The sequence below is a fragment of the Musca autumnalis genome, unplaced genomic scaffold (assembly GCF_047663935.1).
Source record: "Musca autumnalis isolate F117 unplaced genomic scaffold, ASM4766393v1 scaffold_1, whole genome shotgun sequence".
NCBI lineage: Eukaryota > Metazoa > Arthropoda > Insecta > Diptera > Muscidae > Musca > Musca autumnalis.
Genome location: NW_027411644.1, coordinates 251919216 through 251941716, shown reverse-complemented (window position 1 = coordinate 251941716; position 22501 = coordinate 251919216). Strand labels below are relative to the sequence as shown.

The following is a 22501-nucleotide window of genomic DNA, read 5'->3' as shown; positions in this document are numbered from 1 at the left end:
GCCTCTTTCGTCAGACTTTTTGTGATTTTGACGAAAGATTCCTTCTTGATGTAAACATTACCTATAAAGAAATGGAAATGCTATTTTATTTTGAAATTCAAAGAAATATTTACTTACATCTCCGCGAATAATTATCATTTTTTACTTTTTAAGAAAATATTTAATTATTGTTTAATTTTCTTTCTGTTCTTGTTTGACAATCAAACAAAATGTAAACAAATTATTTATGAAAACACTTGCAACTTTTCGTACTTTGGCAAATGAGTTGCATTTTTTTGTACAAAAACAGTGCTGCATGACATCAGTATCAAGATTTCATGCAGGATCTCAAATAAATCCGGCCATGAAAAGATTTAATTTTGTATGGTAAATCTTGACGAATTTGATCGGATTAAGCAAATAAATCCTGATAATGAAGGTTAACCCCCCAAAAAGCTCTAATATAAACAGCATATAATGTCCCAGCAAAAAGTTTGCATCCTCGGATGCAGTTAAATCACTAGAACAATTGCCGCTGGAGTACATCTTTCCCTATGAATTCACCTATGAATTTTACAAGAGATCGCGCAGCTAGGATGCACTCCATTTTGTTTCCACGGCACACAGCTAGGATGCACTCCATTTTCGATCCAAATCACAGACTTTGATGTAGTGTTTTGGATTGAATTTAAATGCAGTCTAAAGATGCTATAAAATGCAAGCCATTGCAAATATCATAAAATAAATAAAATACAGTGAGTGTCAAAAATATTCGGTTTTAAAATTCACCAATAATAACACCTCAGTATTTTAGAAGCCCATACCGAATATTCAAAAAACCAAATACTTAAAAAAATGTTGGTCCTGTGGCAATTAAAAAATGTAGGTAACATGGATCCGTGGCAACCCTATAAGCGAGAATAACAAAGAAGAAGTTGTTAACCCTGTTTTCTATGCGTCAAAAACATTCGGCTTTTGTAACTTTTGTTAAATATTTTGGCAAAATACCGGTCAATATCGAACTTTTTCTGCAATATTAGTATAAATTTCTTAAGTGTTTCACGAAATCGATTATTTCTGTGTTTTCGTGACTTTTCCACATTATTTCAACTATATTCGACTAAATATTAAAAAATAAGCAAAAATTCCCTTTACTTCTGCCGTTTTTATAATGAAATATAAACAGTTTTCTCTTTTCTAGGATAGCGTTTTTCCTTATCCCTAAATATTGATAATTTGCTATGAAATATGATATTTCTGCACACAGAAACAAAGATTCTATTCGCAATTATTGAAATTTATACTAATATTGCAGGAAAAGTTCGATATTGACCGGTATTTTGCCAAAATATTTAACAAAAGTTACAAAAACCGAATATTTTTGACGCATTTCTTTTTTGTGTAAAACAAGAATATTAACTTTATTAGATTAACGCATATTGACTTTATTACATTAACACAAATTATAAAAATGCTCCATTAAATTTAATCGTAACTGAGTTTACTCCCCTGTTCTGCATTTTATGACACCGCAACTGATTTTGCTTCATCATCCAAATGGTTTTTCATTTTTCCTCCTGCTCCAGTTCAGATTTCCAAAAAAACTCCAACTCCACTTCAAAAATAATTTGCGTCTCGTGAATTACAGCAATGTTCGTAACTTCAGTTTGTACATCTTTATTTTTTAAACAAATTTTTACAATTTTAGACAATCTTCCTTGTGTTCAGAAAAAAAGACTGCGACATTTTTAGGGATCAAAAAATTGGCTTTCTTGGCCAGGTATCTTTAAGCGAGTGCTTCAAAAATGTATCGAGCTGAGTGCATTTTTTATAACTCCGTGTGGACTGCATCGAAAGATGTATTGAAATCATAACTCTGCTTTGCACTACTTCCACACTTTTTTGCTGGGGTATTGTATCAACAGTCATGGTAGAACGAACAAGGTAAAGGTATTGTTCCTTTACTCTTATGTTACACGCTAAAACTTTCATACGAAACTTTCCCATTATTTTGGCGTTCATAGATCGAGTTCCATACAAAAGTAATTTTATGAAATTACTGTAATGGGGAACTCGACCTAAGAACGCCAAAATAATGGGAAAGTTTCGTATGAAAGTTTCAGCGTGTAACATAAGAGTAACTTTTGAAAATGGTGAAAGCGGAAAAAGTAGTAAAAGTTGTAAACGTCTCCCATATGAATTGTGCGGTGGCTGAAGTAAAGGAATGCTTTTCGATTGAAAAGTGGTAAGACTTGAATATTCTTGCACGTAAAGGAATACCCCGGTTACACTATTGAAGGTTAACCCACTGGGTTTAATAGATCCAGTGGCTTAATCTTTGCTGGTTACACTTAGCTTTTCGAGGATATAAACTGTCAGCTGATGTTTGTTTGCATATATGTACATACAAAATAACATATAAATATCAAAAAAATAGTTTCCAAAAATTAAAATGGTAACTATTGATGCAACAAGTATTTAAACAGTATTGTGATTGATTGGAAAACAAAAAATATGGAACAAAATGCATAAATAGTGAGCAAAGAAAACATTTACCGAAAATGTAATAAAGTCGTGTTTTACACTTGTACGATTTCTCGTATGAGATTGCTCATATTCGTATATTTTACACGCATTGATACATTTGTGTATCATGGTACTTTTTGTTAAAAAAGTGTCTAATGTAAAAAATAAATAATTTTATGATTTTCAATAACTTTAGATTCCCAGCAAAATTTGAAGGAAGAGGTTCCATGCGATGACGTGATTTCATGGCATTTTTTGCATTGGTTCAAACGAAGTCGTGAAAGATCCAATCTTTTCATCAGCATTTGAAACCATTCAATCTATCCAATAGAGATGAATTTTGTGTTTTTATTAACACACATTTTTTTAAATATATAAGGTTAATTATTTACAATAGGCTTGATGTTGTCGGAGACTCGAAATCACAACCAACGTTGTGTGCAATGATAATGTCATTGCAAAGGGTTGGTGAAAATGATATGCCAAAGCATTGGTGGAAATGGCATGCCAAAGCATTGGTGAAAATGACATGTCAAAGCATTGGTGTAAATGACATGCTTTGGATCCAAAAATGAATAGCATCTTTTGGGGTTCACGCTCATATAAAATTCATCGATGAAGATGCTAAAAAGATGACATGCCAGATCACTTGCACCCATGATTGAATGGCATCTTTGGCATCGAACATTTTGCTGGGTTTATAAAGGCCATAATATCTCATACGATCAATAGTAAAAGTGTAAAACACGACAAACTCTGTTGTAAAAACAGTTACAACTTTTCGTACTTTTAGAGCATAGTTGCACTGCATTTTTAGTGGATTTGTGCTGGATTTAAAATAAACCCAGCCGTGAGAGGATTTAATTTTTGTATGGTAAATCTGGTCAGATTTGACCAGATTAAGCAAATAAATCCTCATGAAGTGGGTTAACCCGGCAAAAAGCTGTAGTGTAACCGTGCTAGAACACAGCTAAAGTAAATACTAAACAAATACAACTCAACAACCACATAGAAATTTGTTTTTGTTTGTAATGTTAGTGTCAACGGTATATGTAAACAAAACAAGGAAATGTCTATAAGTTATTGGATTTAAAAAACTAATATTTTTCACATTTGATTTAATAGGTCTGTCTGGTTACCCTAAAATTTGTAACAACTTGTACCAATTGTTGCTGGAAGTCGTCTGTTAACACAAAAAACCAGCAAAAGAGAGCGATTCGAGAGAGGCATTTTGACAGTTCTTTCACTGAGGGTTTGCAAATTCTTGCTGGACAAATTTCTTCTAGCAAGCACTAGCAATGCTTCTTATTCCTGAAAACAGTCAGTCATCTGTTTTTAGTTTTTTGTTGATTTATGTTTGTGAAAATTAAAAACAATTTTATTGTATTGTTTTATGGAGAACAAATTTGTAAAGTGGAAAAATACTTTTTTATTTCATTTTCTTCTTAATTTTTAATAAAATACAACGTGTTTGGTTCCTTTATTGGCGGACAAATTGTTCTGTTTTGGCAAGCCAGCTGATTGCTTGCTTGTTTTTGCTGGGAAGTCGTCTGTTTACTTTTTACAATTTTCTAGCAAAAGAGAACAAAAACCTCTTACTCTCTGAGAAAGTTCTTGCTGGACAATTCTTGCTGGGAAAGTAACCAGACAGACTTAATATTTTGAAAAATATGAATGAAAATTCGCTACATTTTCGATTTGAATGTTTGTATATCATTCCACTAACTGCACAATTTCTCGCAGAAAGTAGAATACTTGCAAAAATGTTTGGCGTCGCTAAAAATTCATTATAAAAGGGGAAGCTGTTTCAAACTTTTGTTTTTGAAATCAACATAAACATGTTTATTATGTCCAATTTACATTAGCAACTTTTTCGTCATTTAGAGCTGTTTCGTCATTTATTTGCTAAAACAGGCAACATTTTGCGTCATTTACCATACAAAAATAAATGACGATAGCTACGTCATTTATTCTAAACAACGCACGAAAACACCATACTATTATACGCAACCCTGCTTTTTCGTCATAAACTACCAAAAAATGCAACTGTTTTATGATGTCTTTGTTTGTTTGTGTGTGTTGTAGAAAAACAAAAATACTCAAAAAGTGAAAATAAATGTTTAAAAAACTTGCAAAAATTATGTTTTTTAGTTTTTAGAATTAATTTAAGTTATTCGATACACATTTGTGTTGTGAAATTCCTATTTCTCTGAATAAATATATTGTGTGCGTGTGTTTGTGTTATTGTATAAGTGTGTATGTGCGATTGTGTGCGTAAGCAAATGATGCAAAAAAACAGATGTAAATACACTTCATTTGATTCTAGGATTTCGTAAAACGAAATCATTTAATGTGCATATGTAAATTGGACTTTAGTCACTTTAAGCACATAAATAACTCAAAACAATCGTTAAAGCCACATGACATATACAGAATGACATAAGCTTTTGCTTCTCACCAATTTTATCGTCATATTAGCCCTGTTCCTTTACGTGCAAGAATCTTCAAGTTTTACCACTTTTTACGCGAAAAGCGTTCCTTAACTTCAGAGACCATACAATTCACATGGGTGCAGTTTACAACTTTTACTACTTTTGCCGGTTTTACCATTTTCAAAAGTAAAGGACCAGACTAATTATTACTTTATTCCATGTATCACAGTGGTTTGTGCGGGACCTTTTTCAATATTTAAATGGAATAAAAATTATTTTAGTCATTAATAGGCAAAATGTCATTTATTCGTGCAACAGGAAAAAAAAAATTTGGAGCAATTTTTTTTCATTTCATAGGAATTTCCAAAAAAAATGTCAAAGTGGTTTGTGCGTGACCTTTTAGGCAAAAGTTCATTCACTCTCGCTACAGGAAATCATTTTTGAGAAAGAAAATCATAAAGTCATTACCCTAGCAAATAAACGACACATGAACATAGTTGCCAATATTGGTACAGACTGCAATAGTTGCATTTTTAGGAGCAAAAAGCGGTGTTGTATATCAAAATATTTCGGTTTAACATTTGATTTAAAACAAATCCAAGTTTTGAGATGATTTAATTTTGTATGGTATATCAGGGTGGATTTGGGTTGATTAAGCACTTAAATCGAGATAATGTCCTTAACCATCGTATAAGGGTATAGTCTAAACGGGCTATTAGTTTTTAGTTGAATTGATTTTGAATTAATATATTTTTTCAGTTGTCAGTTTACAAAAGGAAATGTATACACACAAACTCAAAACCTTTTTTGACACAATAGGCAGACCTCAGGAAAAATTGTAATCATATGTTTGCTGTGTTCTACCTTGTAATGATTGTACCATGACATATTCCAAATATGTCGATACCACTCACTACCTGTTCAATAGGTCTTGTGCTTTATCATGATTTATTTGACTGTTTTTTTTTTTTTTTTTCATAGATTCCCAGCAAAAAGTTTGCATCCACGGAAGCAGTTAAATCACTGGTGCAAGTGTTACGAAGTGCTTCTTTTTCTATGAATTCCTCAGTGAATTTTACAAGGGAGCGCGCAGAAAGGAAGCACTCCATTTTGCTTCCGCAGCACTCAGTTAGGAAGCACTCCATTTTGCTTCCGCAGCACGCAGCTAGGAAGAACTCCATTTTTACAATTTTTACCACTTTTACGAGTTTTGCGTTCCCGTACACAAAATTTGTATGAAAATCGTTTACGACTTTTACCACTTTGTAAAGTACGGGAACAGGCCATTAATAAGACATTTTAATTTTATTCTTATAGGCCGTTTATATATAACAAGGTTAACCCAGTGGGTCTGGGTTTCAAATGTCATTTCCATTGTATATACTTCAAACAAATCCTCATAAAGAAGGTTAACCCTGCAAAAAACTATAATATAAACGCCGTATTACTTTAATTTTATTTGTTGAATGAAAATTGAATTTTTTATCGTTTATACATAAAAGTGCTTGTTGGATGTAATCCAAATGTGAGGAAAAGGATTGCCTTTTTCATTAGTCCACTGGAAGCGCATCCATTCATGTAATGAAATCCTCACTCCAACTTGCACCACTTCCATTTTTTTTTGCTGGGTTTTATGTCAATTAAATTGTTATCATGGATGTGGGCACTAGTATAAACATACTCTAATGATTTTTCAATGTATGTACTTAAATATTTAACGCCTGAGAGTATGCTTTAAATATTCGAATGCCTACACATCGACAATAACGAGTAAAATACAACTCTGATGACAACTGCAACCAACTTTGGGTCGTTGTTTGACACTAGCAACGAGTAAATTGAAGGAAATTACTGTTCAGTGGTTCTCTTTTACTTCCTTTTCTGTCAAAATAATTGACTAAGGTTGGTGTATTTTTTGATAGTCTCACAAATAAATACGAAAAAATTAATAAAAAACATGAATGAAATGCAAAAATGTGAATAAAAATGCAAAATGTATCGAATAATATATAAATGTGTAAATAAATGAAAGAAATACTTTGAGAAATTGCAGAGATGCTGTAAGATTGAAAGTGTAGTGCAAACAAGAAATAAAAATGAATGCAAAGAAGCCATTAACGGCAGAAAAAATGAACGAAAAGGAAAATATTATGTGAAATGTTTAATGTGAATTCAAACCACAAACTAAATAATATAAATTATTATAAAAATGCTTTTGTGAATGGAAAAAACTAATGTTTACCTGTTTTGTTTTTCTTTGCGGCTGTAGATGATTGGCTCCAAGATTATCAAGCCCGGTGGCGCTGAGCCCGATGATTTTGAGAAATCCATTGCCCAAGCTCTTGTTGAGCTCGAGGCCAACAGTGACCTTAAGCCCTACTTGAGAGATTTGCACATTACACGTGCCCGTGAAATTGAATTCGGCAACAAGAAGGTAAGTTGTCCGTTTTGATGTGTATATCCATTTATTTACATGTATATTTTTATTGTTGTTATAGGCTGTCATCATCTATGTTCCCATTCCCCAACAAAAAATCTTCCAAAAGATCCAAATCATTTTGGTTCGTGAATTGGAGAAGAAATTCTCTGGCAAGCACGTCGTTGTTGTTGGCGAACGTAAAATTTTGCCCAAGCCCACCCGTAAGGCTAGAAATCCATTGAAGCAAAAGCGTCCACGTTCCCGCACTTTGACCGCTGTCTACGATGCCATCTTGGAAGATTTGGTCTTCCCAGCTGAAATCGTTGGCAAGCGTATCCGCGTCAAGTTGGATGGCTCTCAATTGATTAAGGTGCATTTGGACAAGAATCAACAAACCACCATTGAACACAAAGTAAGTACCACAACAACAAACACAGAGAGTAGAAAGTGTACATATAGTGAAGTGCAAGTGATGGTCCGAGGAGGGTTTGGATATGAATGTCGGATGGTGTTGAAGGTGTATGTAATGTATAAAAGAAGTATGCAGTTGGTGTTTTTAAGTGATCCATCCACCCAAATGAAGTGTTTATAATTTCAATATCCGGCATAAGTTGAATATACGGACTGGATTCGGATCGATGATAAAAAAATTTCGATTTAAAGAAAATTTTGTTCGCGTTAGCCGAGATTTGTTCCTGTCCATAGGAGAAAGTCTTAAATCCCCGGCCGAAGGCCGGCTATATATGAAAAAATTTCGATTTAAACTAAACTTATCGTCAAAACCAAGGTAATTTTTGAACTTTCGGAGCCTATATCTCGGGAAGTATGAACTTCCTGCCCATGATATATATATTGGCGTGATCAGCACTGCAAGCCCTACCTGTGATAAAAATTTTAGATCGATCCGAATCCAGTCCAAACATTCATCCTGGTCCCAATATCCTGCCTCAGAGGTCTTTGACCTTTGTTATGTCTCAGAAGCTCGAAGATCAGTGATGTGTACTTACCTTTGTGGCCCTGTGCACAACGTTGTAGTGGTTCCATGCATACCATACTTTTTGAACGAATGGAACGGCGAATTTTTAAACCAAATTTATTTTTTATTAAATTAGGAACATGCCGGAATTTGCCTTGCAACCCGAGATATGGGCCTTCAAGCTTCAAAATTACGCTTAAATCTCCTTTAACGACCCACAGCAGAAAATTATGAAAAAAATACCACAGATAGTGCTTTTCATGCCGATTCCAACGATGTATTTCTTTTGTTGGGGAAATGTATAATTACCGAGATATAGGCCTCCGAAGTTCCGAAAATTCCCTTGTTTAATTGGGAAAAAGTTTACGATTTAAAAAAAGTTTGTTCGCTGCTGTCCATAAGAGAAAGTCTCAACTACCCGGCCGAAGGCCGGCTACTTAAGAAAACTTGAGATTTAAAGGAAATTTTTGCATTTTTTTCTGCGAAGGATCGGCAAAGGAAATTTGTTCCCAAAATTATTACCGAGACCCTTAATCTTGACTTTATCTTCAGGCTATAACAGTATTCCAGTATTGCATTCAATGAGGAACAGGATCGTTTGTTAGTTGGTTACTGTGAGGCTAAGGGATTTTAAATAACAAAAATTTGCCTCTTGTCAGGCTATCTGCAAAGCGTGTGATCCCGCACGATAATTATTGATAGTTGATAGAGCGGCCAAAGAAAAACGGGGAAGAAATTAATTCAACGTAAGGTTCGGTGATGTTGTTTGTTTGTTGTTGTTGTTTCCTGAGTTTACCGGCCAGGTTGACTTCGATACCTTGCCTCCAGTTTCATCCTTGCAGATCCTTGTGTTTTTCAAAACAGAACTTGATAAGTTTTTGTCAAAATGATCCTTTTGATTGTTAACTCAAGTAGTGGTAATTCTCCGTTACGCCAGTTTTCTTGATATTTTTTTTTTAATAATTTTTGTACATTACCATACCACCCGGCTATTCTATACAAATGTCAACCATTTAAATTATTGTATACTCTATCACAACTTATTTATAATGTCCTTGTGTTATTTGCTGATTGTTATAAACCAAGATCGGTGATTGTCAAAAAGGACAAATATTAAATACCAATGACTCGTTATTGTTTGAAATTGGCTAATTAAAGCCGCTCAAACATCTCCATACATTGGTGACAAACCCTCGGTACAAAATAAAGGAATAAGAACATAGCATTTCAATTTTAAATTCCATTCGTCCTTGTGTTAATTGCTGAATTATGACCACCAGTCACAGTGATCGTCAAAAAGGACACACATTAAAAACCAATAAATACTTTTCCTACAAACATTTTTTTGTAAATGAACACACATTTTGCAAAATCGAAAAGTATTCATATAAACGAAACATTTTCTAATGTACTTATAAATTTGGTTCTTATTCCTTTAGAAAATAGCGTTCTTGTGTTATTTATTGATTGTCTTTTTATCAAATCAATAATTGTCAAAAAGAACGCAAATTAATTATAGGCAACAACTCGTTATTGTTTATACGAATTTCTTAAAAGTATAAACATATTCCATTTGTTGTTTACAATTGCTCAAGAAAATTTGGTATTAAAGTATTTAAAGCTATGCCGTCTATTTGCCTCTCATACGTCATGTTTCAGCGTTATGAGATTTCCTACGAAACGGTAGATTAAAATAAATTTTTAAATTTGTCAAATATTTCCTTCCCACCAACTGTGAGGAAATCGTAATTTTTAAATTTAACAATCTTTATAAATTCTTATTGTACAAATATTTCCGTTTATTTGCCTCCCATGTGTGATTTAATAAAACTTTATGGGACTTCCTACAAAACGGTAGATTAAACAATTTTTAAAATTTGTTAATATTTTTATTGATTGTTACACAATAATAATTTTAATTTTAAAAAATTACAAGCAACTGTATCACATATGTATAAGTCTTATATGTTTTCTATTTCAACCTTTTGCTAATTAATTTATTATTTTCCTTTTATTTTTCCAGGTTGACACCTTCACCTCGGTCTACAAGAAACTTACCGGCCGTGATGTCACCTTCGAATTCCCCGATAACTATTTGACCATGTAAATTGTCAATAAATTGTATTTTTTATAGTCCAAAAATTCTGTTGTTAAACACGTGTGTCACTTGTTTCTTGTAAGAAAACAATTATGGGGCTGAACTACAGAAGGAAGCTAATGTTTTGTGAAGAATTCTGAAATTCAGAAGCTTTTTCACAAACTGATGAAAGAGACCACAAAATATTAAAAAATAAAAGAAAAACATTTTTACACAAAAAAGTTGTAAAACAAAAACCACACTATTGTTTTATTTTTACCATATTTTCTTGTGATTTTACCTCTTATTTGCGTTGCCGACAACAAATTTAATAATAGAAATTTCCAAAGAATTGTGAACACCCTCATTTGTCGACAAACTAACAGTTGATGCAAACCTGAAACGATCGGAAACTATTTAATATTACTTACAGGGCTCATGCATAGTTAAGATATGAAAGTGAGGAACCTCCCACAGGTGAACGATTATAATTGGCCTGACCATGTCGCTGTCCAGTGTTCACGAACGTGGGGAGGGTATTATAAGTTGGTTTTGGCCAAAAAGTTTGTAACGCATCGAAATAATGGTCGTAGACCCATACTTATATATACCAAAATGAATGTCTCGACGAGCTGAGTCGATCTGGCTATGTGTGTCCGTCCGTCCATCTAAACCTTGTAATTGTACAGGTCGCAATTTTGATCGGATCGTCTCGAAATTTTGGATGTTGATGGGGGTCCCAGAGGCGAAGAAGCCTATTGATTTTGGTGATGGTCGGATAATATTTAGGGGTCGGAATGGGCAAAAAACTTATGTGGATAAAAAGACAACGTTTTTTTTTCCATGCGATTATCTCAGCTTCTATACGGGGTATATTAAAAGTAAGACCTGACAATAAAAGTAGAAGATATCATCTTTCCAATGATGTAAACTAAGTTCTCGTAGGTGGTCAAACAACGAAGATATTACAATAGTCGCAAATAAAACCCAAATTTTCATTCTTGCTATTTTAATTATAATGACGAATATCACAGCTTTGGTTGGGGACTTTTCAAAAGCAAAGCCTGACTATGAAAGTAGAAGTTCGCATCTTTACAATGATGCAAACTAGGTCGGCGTATGTGACCAACTAACGGAGATATTCCAATGGGCGGTAATACATCCCATTTTTAATTTTTTTTGGAAATCACGCTACAGGTCGCAATTTTGATCGGATCGTCACGAAATTTTGGTGGTTATTTGGGGTCCTACAGAGGAAGAAGTCTATTGATATTGGTGATGGTCCGATAATATTCAGGGGTCGGAATGGGCAAAAAAGTTATTTGGAGAAAAAGTCAACGTTTTATTTCAAAGCGAATATCTCCGCTTCTATAAGAGGTATATCAAAAACAAAACCTGCTAACGAAAGTAGAAATATCACATTTGCAACGATGTAACGTATGTTATCGTAGGTGGTCAAATAACGAAGATATCGCAATAGCCTCTAATAGAACACAACTTTTCATTTTTGCGATTTTAATAATAATGACGAATATCACAGCTATGGTTGAGGACCTTCCAAAAGCCAAGTCTGACTATGAAAGTAGAAAATCCCACCTTTACAATGATGTAAAGCAGGTTGGTAATACATCCCATTTTTTAATCGTTTTGTAATCACGCTACACGTCGCAATTTTGATTGGATCGTCACGAAGTTTTGGGTGTTAATGGGGGTCCCACAGAGGAAAAAACCTATTGATTTTGGTAATGGTCGGATCATGGCAGAACTACCAGGTAGTGGTATCACACCAGCTGATCGAATATGAAAAGTCAAAACCCTTTATAAAAAAATTATTTTTGTTGTAATTTCCCCAACAACATAAAGAAAGTTTTGACATAACATATTCCAAATTTTACGATGCCACTACCTGGTTAATTGTGCCATGGGTCGGATATTATTCAGCGTTGGGAATTTTAAAAAAAAAACTTATTTGGAGAAAATGCCAACGTTTTATTTCAAAGCGAATATCTCTCTTCTGTAAGATGTATATCAAAAGCAAAACCTGGCAAGAAAAGTAGAAAATATCACCTTTACAACGATGTGAAGTAGGTTGTCATAGGTGGTCAAACAACAGAGATATCGCAATAGTCGGTAATGCATCCCTTTTTTCATTTTTTGTGCAATCACAATACAGGACGGAATTTTGATCGGATCCTCGAGAAATTTTTGGGGTTGATGGGGGTCTCACAGAGAAAGAAGCCTATTGATGGTTGGCGTACATCCCACTTTTGCATTTTTTATTTGAGTTGTACTGACGATGTACTTAAATGCGTTTCAACAAAATTGACCTGTATTAATGAAGACATTCAGAGCAAAGGCACTAAGCTATTTTTTTTTTTATTTATTTCATTTTATGCAATATAAGCCTATAGGCCGATTAAAGTTCAATTGCATTTTGAACTACTATATGGTAATTACAATTCATATAACTTAAAGTTTAAAAACTAAAATATAAAATATATATACAGTCTGTTTAAAAAAAGTAATAAACTACTCCGATGCATAAATTTGACAATGTGTATGTGACAGATTGAGAACTACTCCAATAACATTTTTTAGATAAAACTCTCTGGATGAGTATATGACAGGTTGAGAACTACTCCAAAAAATTTATAAATTTTACATTTAGTTTTTATTATATTTATATATAGATATTGAATTTAATCTATGAATATGAAGAAATTAAATAAAATAATGAAGGTGACAGATAATAGACTACTCCAATAATATAATAGAATTATTTTTATCATATTTTTTAAATACATATCTCAATATAATCAATACGATGTTGTTTCATCAACAGTATGAGAGAAATACTATTTCTGATGGGATCGCAAGAAACAGTTGCGGTCAGCGGAAACATGATTAGCAAACATATATTAACATAAAACATAAACAATAAAAGCGTTTTGTCAACATACGGTTGTGGAAAGTGTATCAAATATAATATCATATAATATTAGGAGAATTAGAATAATGTTGTATTATTTTAAATTTGAAAGTCTTTTTGGATAAAGAAAATTGTTTTAGCGAATGTGGGAGGGCATTAAAGGCACGGGAAACTCGCACCTGGAACGATTTGTCCATATAACCCATAGTATTTGGAATATCGAGCTGGTAGATTCTTGTTGAAGGACCAAAATGAAATAGATCCAACATGAAAGTTGGATTCTGTTCCCTTACAACATCATAAAACAACAATTTTAATATTTTGAATTTTACCAGTGAAAAGCTTATGCACGGGAGTAGTGGTGTAGGGTATCACATAGTCGGTCCCGACCCGACTATTGCCTTGGTTCACTTGCTTCTTTTTAATTCATATATTCTTAATATGCTTTTTTCCAAAAAATCTAATTTAACATAATGGACCATCATAAGTTCTCCGAGTAAAGCAGCTGTCAATTACGATAGTTACACGTCGTTTAATATAACCTAACAGACAGGGCTGTAATGCATGCCGGTGACACCTTGGGTATGCAATCGGTCTGTCTCAGCTGAATGAGCCAAATTGATGCTATATCAGACCACGATTTGATATAGTCCATAGAACGGTGGAGGTCCATTTTGATATTGCCCCCGTGGAAGGGTACCGTCCGATTTTCGGTATATACAAGGATTTAACATCATTATCAAACAGAAACTGCTGAAATTTGATATTTAGACTTGAATAGAATGGTCGTTACAGGTCCACGATTTGATATACCCACCTTAAAAAGGTTCCTCTCGATTTTCCGTATTTTGATCGTTGTTCTAGTCACATTATTCAACTTAAGTAGCAGAAATGTGAACTTTAGACCTCCATGCGGGTCAAACATCCTCCTGAGATTTTCGAGGTTTTCGCCGCATTATCCTACATAAATGGGTATAATTTGGAATATAATAGTGTTTTATGATGTACAAGATTTCTGCAGAGAATTGTTTTTTTTTTTTTTTTTGTATACTCCCCATGGAACAGTACCTCCCGGTATTTTTTAAGTTTTGGGCTAATCATATCGAGATGGCTGAAATTTGGTATTTAGTTTTCGTTGCGGTTGGAAAACAATCCCGTTGATAATGGTCGGTACAGGTCCACGTTTTCATGTAACACTCTACACGTTACACCCTGATGTTTGGTATTTTCAAGATTTTTGTCCCATTATTTAACCCAAATGTATGAAATTTGGTATTGCAGGTTCTCAGAGGGTTCAAAACCTCAATTCGAAAATTTAAAATACAAGTTATAACGGGTGCTTTTATCTAGGGCTGAGGGTCGGCCTAAGGTCCCACAAACTTTAAGTAAAACACGAGTTTTTATAAGTTTAATCTTTATTGTGAACTCTTGGTGTTTGATGAACGAATAATATATGTGTGTGGAGAGTGGATGCAAGGTTAGGTTAGGTGATGTGCAGCCACTAACTTGTGACTGCGTCATTCGGAGATCTTCCGGTCCATTGTGATCATCCAGTAGAAAAAAGAGGAAAAAAGGATATATAAGGATATTTAAAACTCTATTTCAGAAAATTATCAAAATAAGTTCTTATTTTGATATATACACCATTTAACAGTACCTCTCGATTGGGTAGGTTTGTGCAAGCACATCGGTGTTTCTTCAGCTTCTTCATTGCTATTAAACGCTGTTTATTAGAAAGCGATATTCTTCAGTTAACATGTTCACCCCCAGCAAAATAAATTGGAAGTAGTGCAATGTGGACTAGTTCTGTCACGGCATGTTTTGATGCAGTTCAACCGGAGTCGTGAAAAAGGCACTCCAGTCCTCACATTTTAACCGCATTTGGATGCAATCCAAAGAATCACATCCACTTGTCACATTTTAACAACATCCGGATGCAGTTCAGCAGAGTCGTGAAAAAGGCACTCCAATTCCTCACAATTTAACAGCATCCGGATGCAGTCCAAACGAAGTCGTGAAAAAGGCACTCCGTTCGCTACATATTATTAGCAGTTGTTAGAGATCCCTACATGTACATAAATCAGTTTGTACATCTCGGCAGCGGCATACATTTTCCAATAAGAGATAAGCGTGTTAACATTTTCAAACATTTGTTAATACACACTAAATAATATTTCATTTGTGAACATTTTTCCGGTAACTCAAGAGAAGAAGATTTCCGAATGGAGTGCTGTTGGAGTACATGTCGAAATCTTAACTGGTGATGGGAAGACAACCCATTTAGCAAATGAAGTAAAAACAGTTCAGCTTGGAACAAATGGAGAGCGGAGGAAACACGCATGTTTGCGATTGAATTCAATGGAGAATTTTCATAATTTGTGTTAATGTAATAAAGTTCTTAATATTTTTGTTTTACACAAATAATGCATTTGTTCTGGCATATTTTGTAATGGCTTGCACAATTTCCGCAGAATGCCTGTATCAAAACACGTGCTTTGGACTGCCTCCTATTCTACCCCAAAGGGTTAGTTAAAATGCAGTGCCAAAGGGTCAGTTAAAATGCAGTGCCAGAGGGTCAGTTAAAATGCAGTGCCAAAGGGTCAGTTAAAATGCAGTGCAATGGAGTGCCTCTTTCCGTAGTCACGCTCTTGTAAAAATCATGAGTGAAAATGCATAATTTGATGCACTTCCAGATCACTTGTACATATCATTTAACTGCCTCTTCGGAGGCAAACTTTTTGCTGGGCCCTTATTAGGGTTGGCTTAGTCGTAGACGTTAAGTGACGTAGACGTTGTCGTAGGCGTAAGTTACATTTTTTATGTGATGAAAAATGATATACAATGACAATTTTTGACTTTTATAGCATGTTATATCCTTAAAAAATCAAAAGAAATACATTCGTAATTCCCAGAACAGATTTCTCGCTTTAAATATAACATTTATTTTTTTTTTTTTTTTGATACGACAAATCGGTATTACGTACGGCGTAATACGACAAATAGGTATTACGTGTGGCGTTGAAATACGAGGAAAGAGTCGTGACCGATTTTGTAAACGACAGCATATAAAAATAGAAAAAAATCAATTTCAAAAGATTTTTGGCAATGATTATTAAAATATATTGGAAAATAACTATGTATAATAAATACAAACTTTACTAGTTTTATTCATTTGCATATGATAAATTTCGTGTTTTTATCAGTTGACAAACTTTCTATTGAAAATCTGTTAGAGTCCTCATATAACGATTCATGAAATGCAAATTTCTTAGTTCTTTTTCAAAAGATGATTTCAAACGAATTGCTTTACAACTAAAAATATAAATGTATATATTTTTTTATTTTGTATGAGAAAAAAATTGTACATGTTAGGTGGTACCAAAAAATATACGTACGACAACGACTACGCCAAAGACCACAAAAACGTCTACGCCAAACACTTATTTTGATTGTAAAACCTGTAGGGTTAGTTTTTCTTCTGGATTCAAAGTTTAAAAATGGTCTAGTTCTATTAATTTCTGTTACCAAAAGAATTCTTTAAAAATATACATTTTTGCTTTCTGGTACAAATACAGTTGAACCTCGATTATCCGGGAACCTCCATTATCCGAGATAGAAAAGAAATGTTGGTATTTTTTCCATTTTCTCTATTTTTCATTATAAACGTCATTACCCGGGAGTAAAAGCACTGATTCCAATTAATTTGATTAAGTAAACAAAAGGCCAACAAAAGAACACTGGAAATTCTCCCGTATTACACAATTTGTGTATTTATGGTATTGCAAAAACTATGAGACAAAATCAGTTCAGATGAATCTGATGATGATATTATGTATCCTTCTAAAATTTGGTGGATTACCTTAACAAATATAAAAAATTGCAGATTTTATTATTATTGTACAATATTATGTCATCTTTACATAAAAATATGTTCAAAAACTGCATAAAAACATTGCCTCCATTATCCGGGAAAATCGATTATCCGTAATGCCTCCGGTCGCGGCCATCACGGATAATCGAGGTTCGACTGTACATTCATAATACCAATTAGACGTTACGACACGTCAGCTTGCAATTTTAGATACGACAACGCCAACCGTAATAAGGGTGCTGATCTCCTTGGGCCGTTGGCTCGGTTGCGATTCATGGTAGTTTTCAACAAATTTTTCGCTGCCCCCTTGCGACGATACAAGTTTTTTTCAGGGGCAAGTCTATACTTCCCTACGAAATGACCGGAAGCTGTAAAAACCTCTAAGGCCACCATGTGTATTGGCTGCTGCTCACGACAACTTTCGCTCTGGACACTACGTTGGTCAAAACATTGCGTATCGTAATATTTTTTCGAATCTTTAATAAAGTTCGAAGATGGTGCTCATCGGTCCACTTCTTCCGGTACCTCTCCCACAAAAGTGCAAAAATATTCGCCAAAATGTACCAGCGACATCTCTTAAACGGACCAACCGATTTGACCTTTTCTTCAAATAAGTTTTTTGCCCATTCCGACCCCAGAATATTATCCGACCATCACCAAAATCAATAGGCTTCTTCCCCTACGGGACCCTCATCAACACCCAAAGTTTAGATGGACAGACGGATGAACGGACGGACACATAGCCAGATCGACTCAGCTCGTCGAGATATTCATTTTGGTATTATAAGTATGGGTCTACGTACATTATTTCGATGTGTTACAAACTTTTTGACCAAAACCAACTTATAATACCCTCTTCACATAGTGGTGTAGGGTATAACATGGTAGAACAAGAAAAGGTAGCAGCAATACCCAGCTGACTGAACTGGGTTGTAGTGTTAGTGTCAAATTCCATTCGACATTTTATGTATTTATTTCTATGTTCGATGTATATTAGGGATATATATTTTTGAAGAACAAATTTATTCATCAGAAAAAAAAAACTATTTCCCATAAAGACGGCTTCATATCATTGACATGTAACCTCCTCCAGGTCCGAACGACATGCCGCACACTAAAACACCGCTTATAGAGGCGGTACAATATTTGTTAATATGTGTGGTATTTTCTTAAACTTGAAAAGAATGAAGCCCTAATAAACATGTGCTTTTTTGTTTTCAAAAGTAAATGATTGAAACATCTTCTCTTTTTTCAATGAATTACCAGCGACCCGAAACATTTTTGCAAGTATTCTACTTTCTGCGAGAAATTATGCATTTAGTGGAATGATATGGAAACATTCAAATTGAAAATCTAACGAGTTTTCATTCATGTTTTCCAAAATATTCAATCAAATGTGAAAAATTATTAGTTTTTTAAATTCCAATAATTTATAGACATTTCCTTGTTTTGTTTACATTTACGTTGACACTAAGGTTTACAAACAAAAACAAATTCCTTTGTGGTTGTTGTTCGAGTTGTATTTGTTGTAGTATTAACTTTACCTTGTATTTGTTCTACCATGAGGGTATAACGAGATTTCTTCCATGTCCAATAAAATATTTCCATTCACATTTTTGATTGAAATATAAAATTTCCAATTATTAAATTTACTGGCATTTAATTAAAAAAGTACCATTTCTTAAAGAAAACACAAAACACTGATTTATTCACACACTTTACAGTCTTTACTCAACGATTGTATTTAGAAAACTGACAACATTTTTTCTTTTCCCCTTCACTTCCCAGCAAACCAAATGTCGGATGTCCGACATATCGGAACAATTTCGGAAGCAAAATCGTTCAGATTTCGTATCGATTTCTATACGATTTTTCGTAAGGGAATTCGTTCAGATTTCGTTCCGATTTCGGAGAAAATGTCGGAAGTAAATTTCCCTTCGAATATGCTAATGTTTTTCTTCCGATTTCGTTACGAATTCGGATCGATATGTCGGAAACAAATTTCCCTTCGCACAACAACCACCTTTTGTATATATCTAACAAGCAACATTTTAGTTTGTTGTCGAAAAACAAAATTGTTGGTTATAAAATTCGCATATACATTTTTTTAATATTTTAAATATAAATGCAACATATAATAATTCAAGCTAGTGCTGATAGACTCAACATATTCGTACACAAAGTTTACATTGTTCTACTATTCAAAATGATAACAACAGTGAAAATCATTAGATATCTTTGAAATTATAATCTTCCAATAAAAAACACAACAAAGAAAATTTATCAATAAAAAAGAGGCATCAGAGAAAAATTTTTTCCTTCGATAATCATACGAAATTATTCCAAAATCGTTCAGAAATCTTTACGAAAGTTCGGAAGGTACGCCAGATTTTCATACGACATTATTTCGAAATCGTTCAGAAATCTGTACGAAAATTCGGAGGAAAAAATTCGCATTCCGAATTTCCCAAGGATTTTATTCCGATTTCGTTGCGAATTCTGACCGAAATCGATCCGATTTCGCTCCGACATTTCGTTCCGAAATGATGTCAACCACTTCATACAACTTTCGTTAAGATATCGTTACGATTTCGGATCAGATATCGAACGTAACGTCCGAATTTTGTTCCGATTTCGTTAGGATATCGGTACGATTGGTTTGCTGGGTTGCTACGTTGGTTCACAACAACAAAGCTCGAAACACACACACACACACGTGTTTTTGGCCGCATACACACCACAATTTATTATAAAACAGCATTCCGCAGCCACGAGAGTACTGCTGTTACTCTCTTTGACAAAACAAAACAGGCAGTGCAGATCACGGCAATTTTATTGCATTTGCCGAAATATGAATATCAAATTTAATTGACTCGTTTTATTAAAACTCGTATGTTGTAATTACGGCTATAGGTTGAGGCTAAATCTCCGTCTACAAAACCGACTGATAAGTTTGTACTTGTTATAAGATACATTGCCAACATGAGTACTGTTTTGAAAAACAATTTTTAACATTCTGGATCGAATTAAAACCAATATATTTTTCAAACAACACCAAATTCATCTCACAACTGAAATGTTAAATTTACTTTTGTATTACATAAAATTCGTATACATAATTGTTTTTATTTTAAAATAAGGAACATTAGTTTTCTTTCTATTTTCGGAAATGTGGATTTTATTGATTTGTGATATGCTTGATTTGTGATATTTTCTCCTTACATTTCCAACCCCTACGTTGGTATTATTCATTTATCCAATATGTATATCTGAAAGCATAAGTGAAATATTATTTAATAACTGAATATTCTATTGGTGCATCAAAACTATAATTATTTACGTACTTATGTGAGTATTAACATTAACGTTTGGTCTAGGTTTTGGTTTTGATTTCGGTTTAGATTTTTTCTTTGGTGCGGCTGAGGCTTGATCGGTCCACAATGCCAAGATGATAACACAAATGAAAACAATTTGAGAAATTTTTAAGAATTTCATATTTATTGTATATGTTTATACTTTGATGATTAAGTTGAAACTGAGATTTTTAATAATTACTCAATCATTGCAAGCTTAACATACATCCATACATATGTACGCAAGTATGAATGTATTTCCCCCCCCAAATAAATTTGAAACCACAAAGATGATTAATGATTTTAAGAAAGTGATAAGACTTTAGCTTCGTTCCAGTACTAAAATATGTATAAGATCATACAGATTTTTAAAGAGATCGTTATTGTTTATTCTCTTTTAATAAGAGTATTGAAAAGCTAGCAAAATAGTAGATTCGTGCAGTATTTAAAATATAGCTTCTATTTAGAAAAGAAATTTAAATGCATAAAATCGGGGTTTTACATCTGAAAGAACACTGTAATCCTGCCAGAATTCCATTTGCAAGAGCTGGGATCATTTTAAACAGATATCGGCACGCTACGCCCTATCACGGATAGGACTACCATCGAGCCCAGGGAGAAACAATGGGTATATATCCCCACAAATGAACTTCGATCTAACATTTGTGTACATACCCATGGAATAACAATGAAGATATAACCAGAGATGGCCTGTAAGATAATGTGGCGTATATGACATATTAAAAAGGGAATTTAAGCTCAACCTGATGCAAACAAATATCATGACGATCCGAGAACCAACTAGTTTGATCCCTTTGAGAGTTATCGTGCTCTCCAGGCAACCAGATAGACAGAAGGGACTGTATCGGGGAGTCAACTTGATCGAAAGATACTTCGCCACAGTGAGGAATATCGTATCAAGTCCGAAGTTGATTGGGAGATAAGTTTGAATTACAATCAACATCAATTGTTGAGATTAAAGTTAAAAGTTTAATACGTTTTGTAGAGGTATATGACGTTTACAACATTGAGAACGAAGAAAACCTACACTATTGTTATATGGACCATCTCCGGGTAGAACAAACCAAACATTAAGAAAATTCGTCCGTTATCCATCTTACTGTGGGTGAAATAAAGAAATATGAAGTTAATGTTGGGTGACGTAGGGGATGAAAGATACCAAGGAACGGTCCTGACCGGCTTTGTCCCTCTTTCATCTCAAGTGGACACTGACCTCTCCGTGGTGTCACCTGGAGAACTGCCTTTAATACCCGCTGAAGGTAGTGAGATAACATGTGCCGCGCGTGCAACCATAAGAACCTTAAAATCTTGGGTTTGGGCGTCGGGCTAGTAACCCTCCCCTAGAAAAAAGCAGCCTACTATGAAAAAACGAAAGAAAAACAAACCCCTCTAAAGTTGACGAACCCGCAAATGATTTATGGACCATGATCTGCGAATCTGCACCTGGAATTTTCGCACTCTTTATAGAGAAGGTGCAGTTTACGCATTGGCAGATGTGCTGAAAAGTACTAGGCCGACATTACTGACATACAGGAAATACGATGGACTGGGAAAAGCGTCACAACAAAACTTAAAGGTGACGCACTGCTTTATAGTCATGACATGACATAAAGCATGAGTTTGGTTGCTGATTTGTAGTTGGTCGGGGGTAAAAACATCTGGTATCCAGCTTCACACCAGTGGGTGGGACGAACAGACCAAAGATATATTTTACGAGCGCTTAGAAGATACATATCTCCTGCCCATGACGTTAAAATTATTCTAGGCGATTTTAGTGCCATTATTGGAAAGGAGAATATGTTTGGCCCAACAGTCGGGAAATTAAGTCTCCATAGTGAAACATCGAACAATGGAATGAGGCTGATAGACTTCGCAGCGGCAAAAACATGGTAGTTAGCAGTACCAAATTTAAGCATCT

The 22501-nt window shown here is 34.2% G+C and overlaps 1 protein-coding gene and 2 non-coding genes across 3 annotated transcripts; all 3 read left to right on the top strand.

Moving 5' to 3' along the window:
• Nucleotides 1–6722: 6722 nt before the first annotated feature.
• Nucleotides 6723–10474, top strand: RpS7 (ribosomal protein S7). Its single transcript, XM_073960710.1, has 4 exons — nucleotides 6723–6839; nucleotides 7207–7371; nucleotides 7436–7768; nucleotides 10356–10474. The coding sequence occupies exons 2-4, from the start codon at nucleotides 7207–7209 to the stop codon at nucleotides 10437–10439; spliced, it is 582 nt and encodes a 193-aa protein (XP_073816811.1). The 5' UTR covers nucleotides 6723–6839; the 3' UTR covers nucleotides 10440–10474.
• On the top strand, nucleotides 9382–9523 carry LOC141391622 (small nucleolar RNA psi18S-1377). The gene has a single exon (XR_012409702.1). It is a non-coding gene; the product is annotated as a small nucleolar RNA psi18S-1377 (small nucleolar RNA).
• LOC141391624 (small nucleolar RNA psi18S-1377) lies at nucleotides 9778–9860 on the top strand. Its single transcript, XR_012409704.1, has one exon. It is a non-coding gene; the product is annotated as a small nucleolar RNA psi18S-1377 (small nucleolar RNA).
• Nucleotides 10475–22501: the final 12027 nt, after the last annotated feature.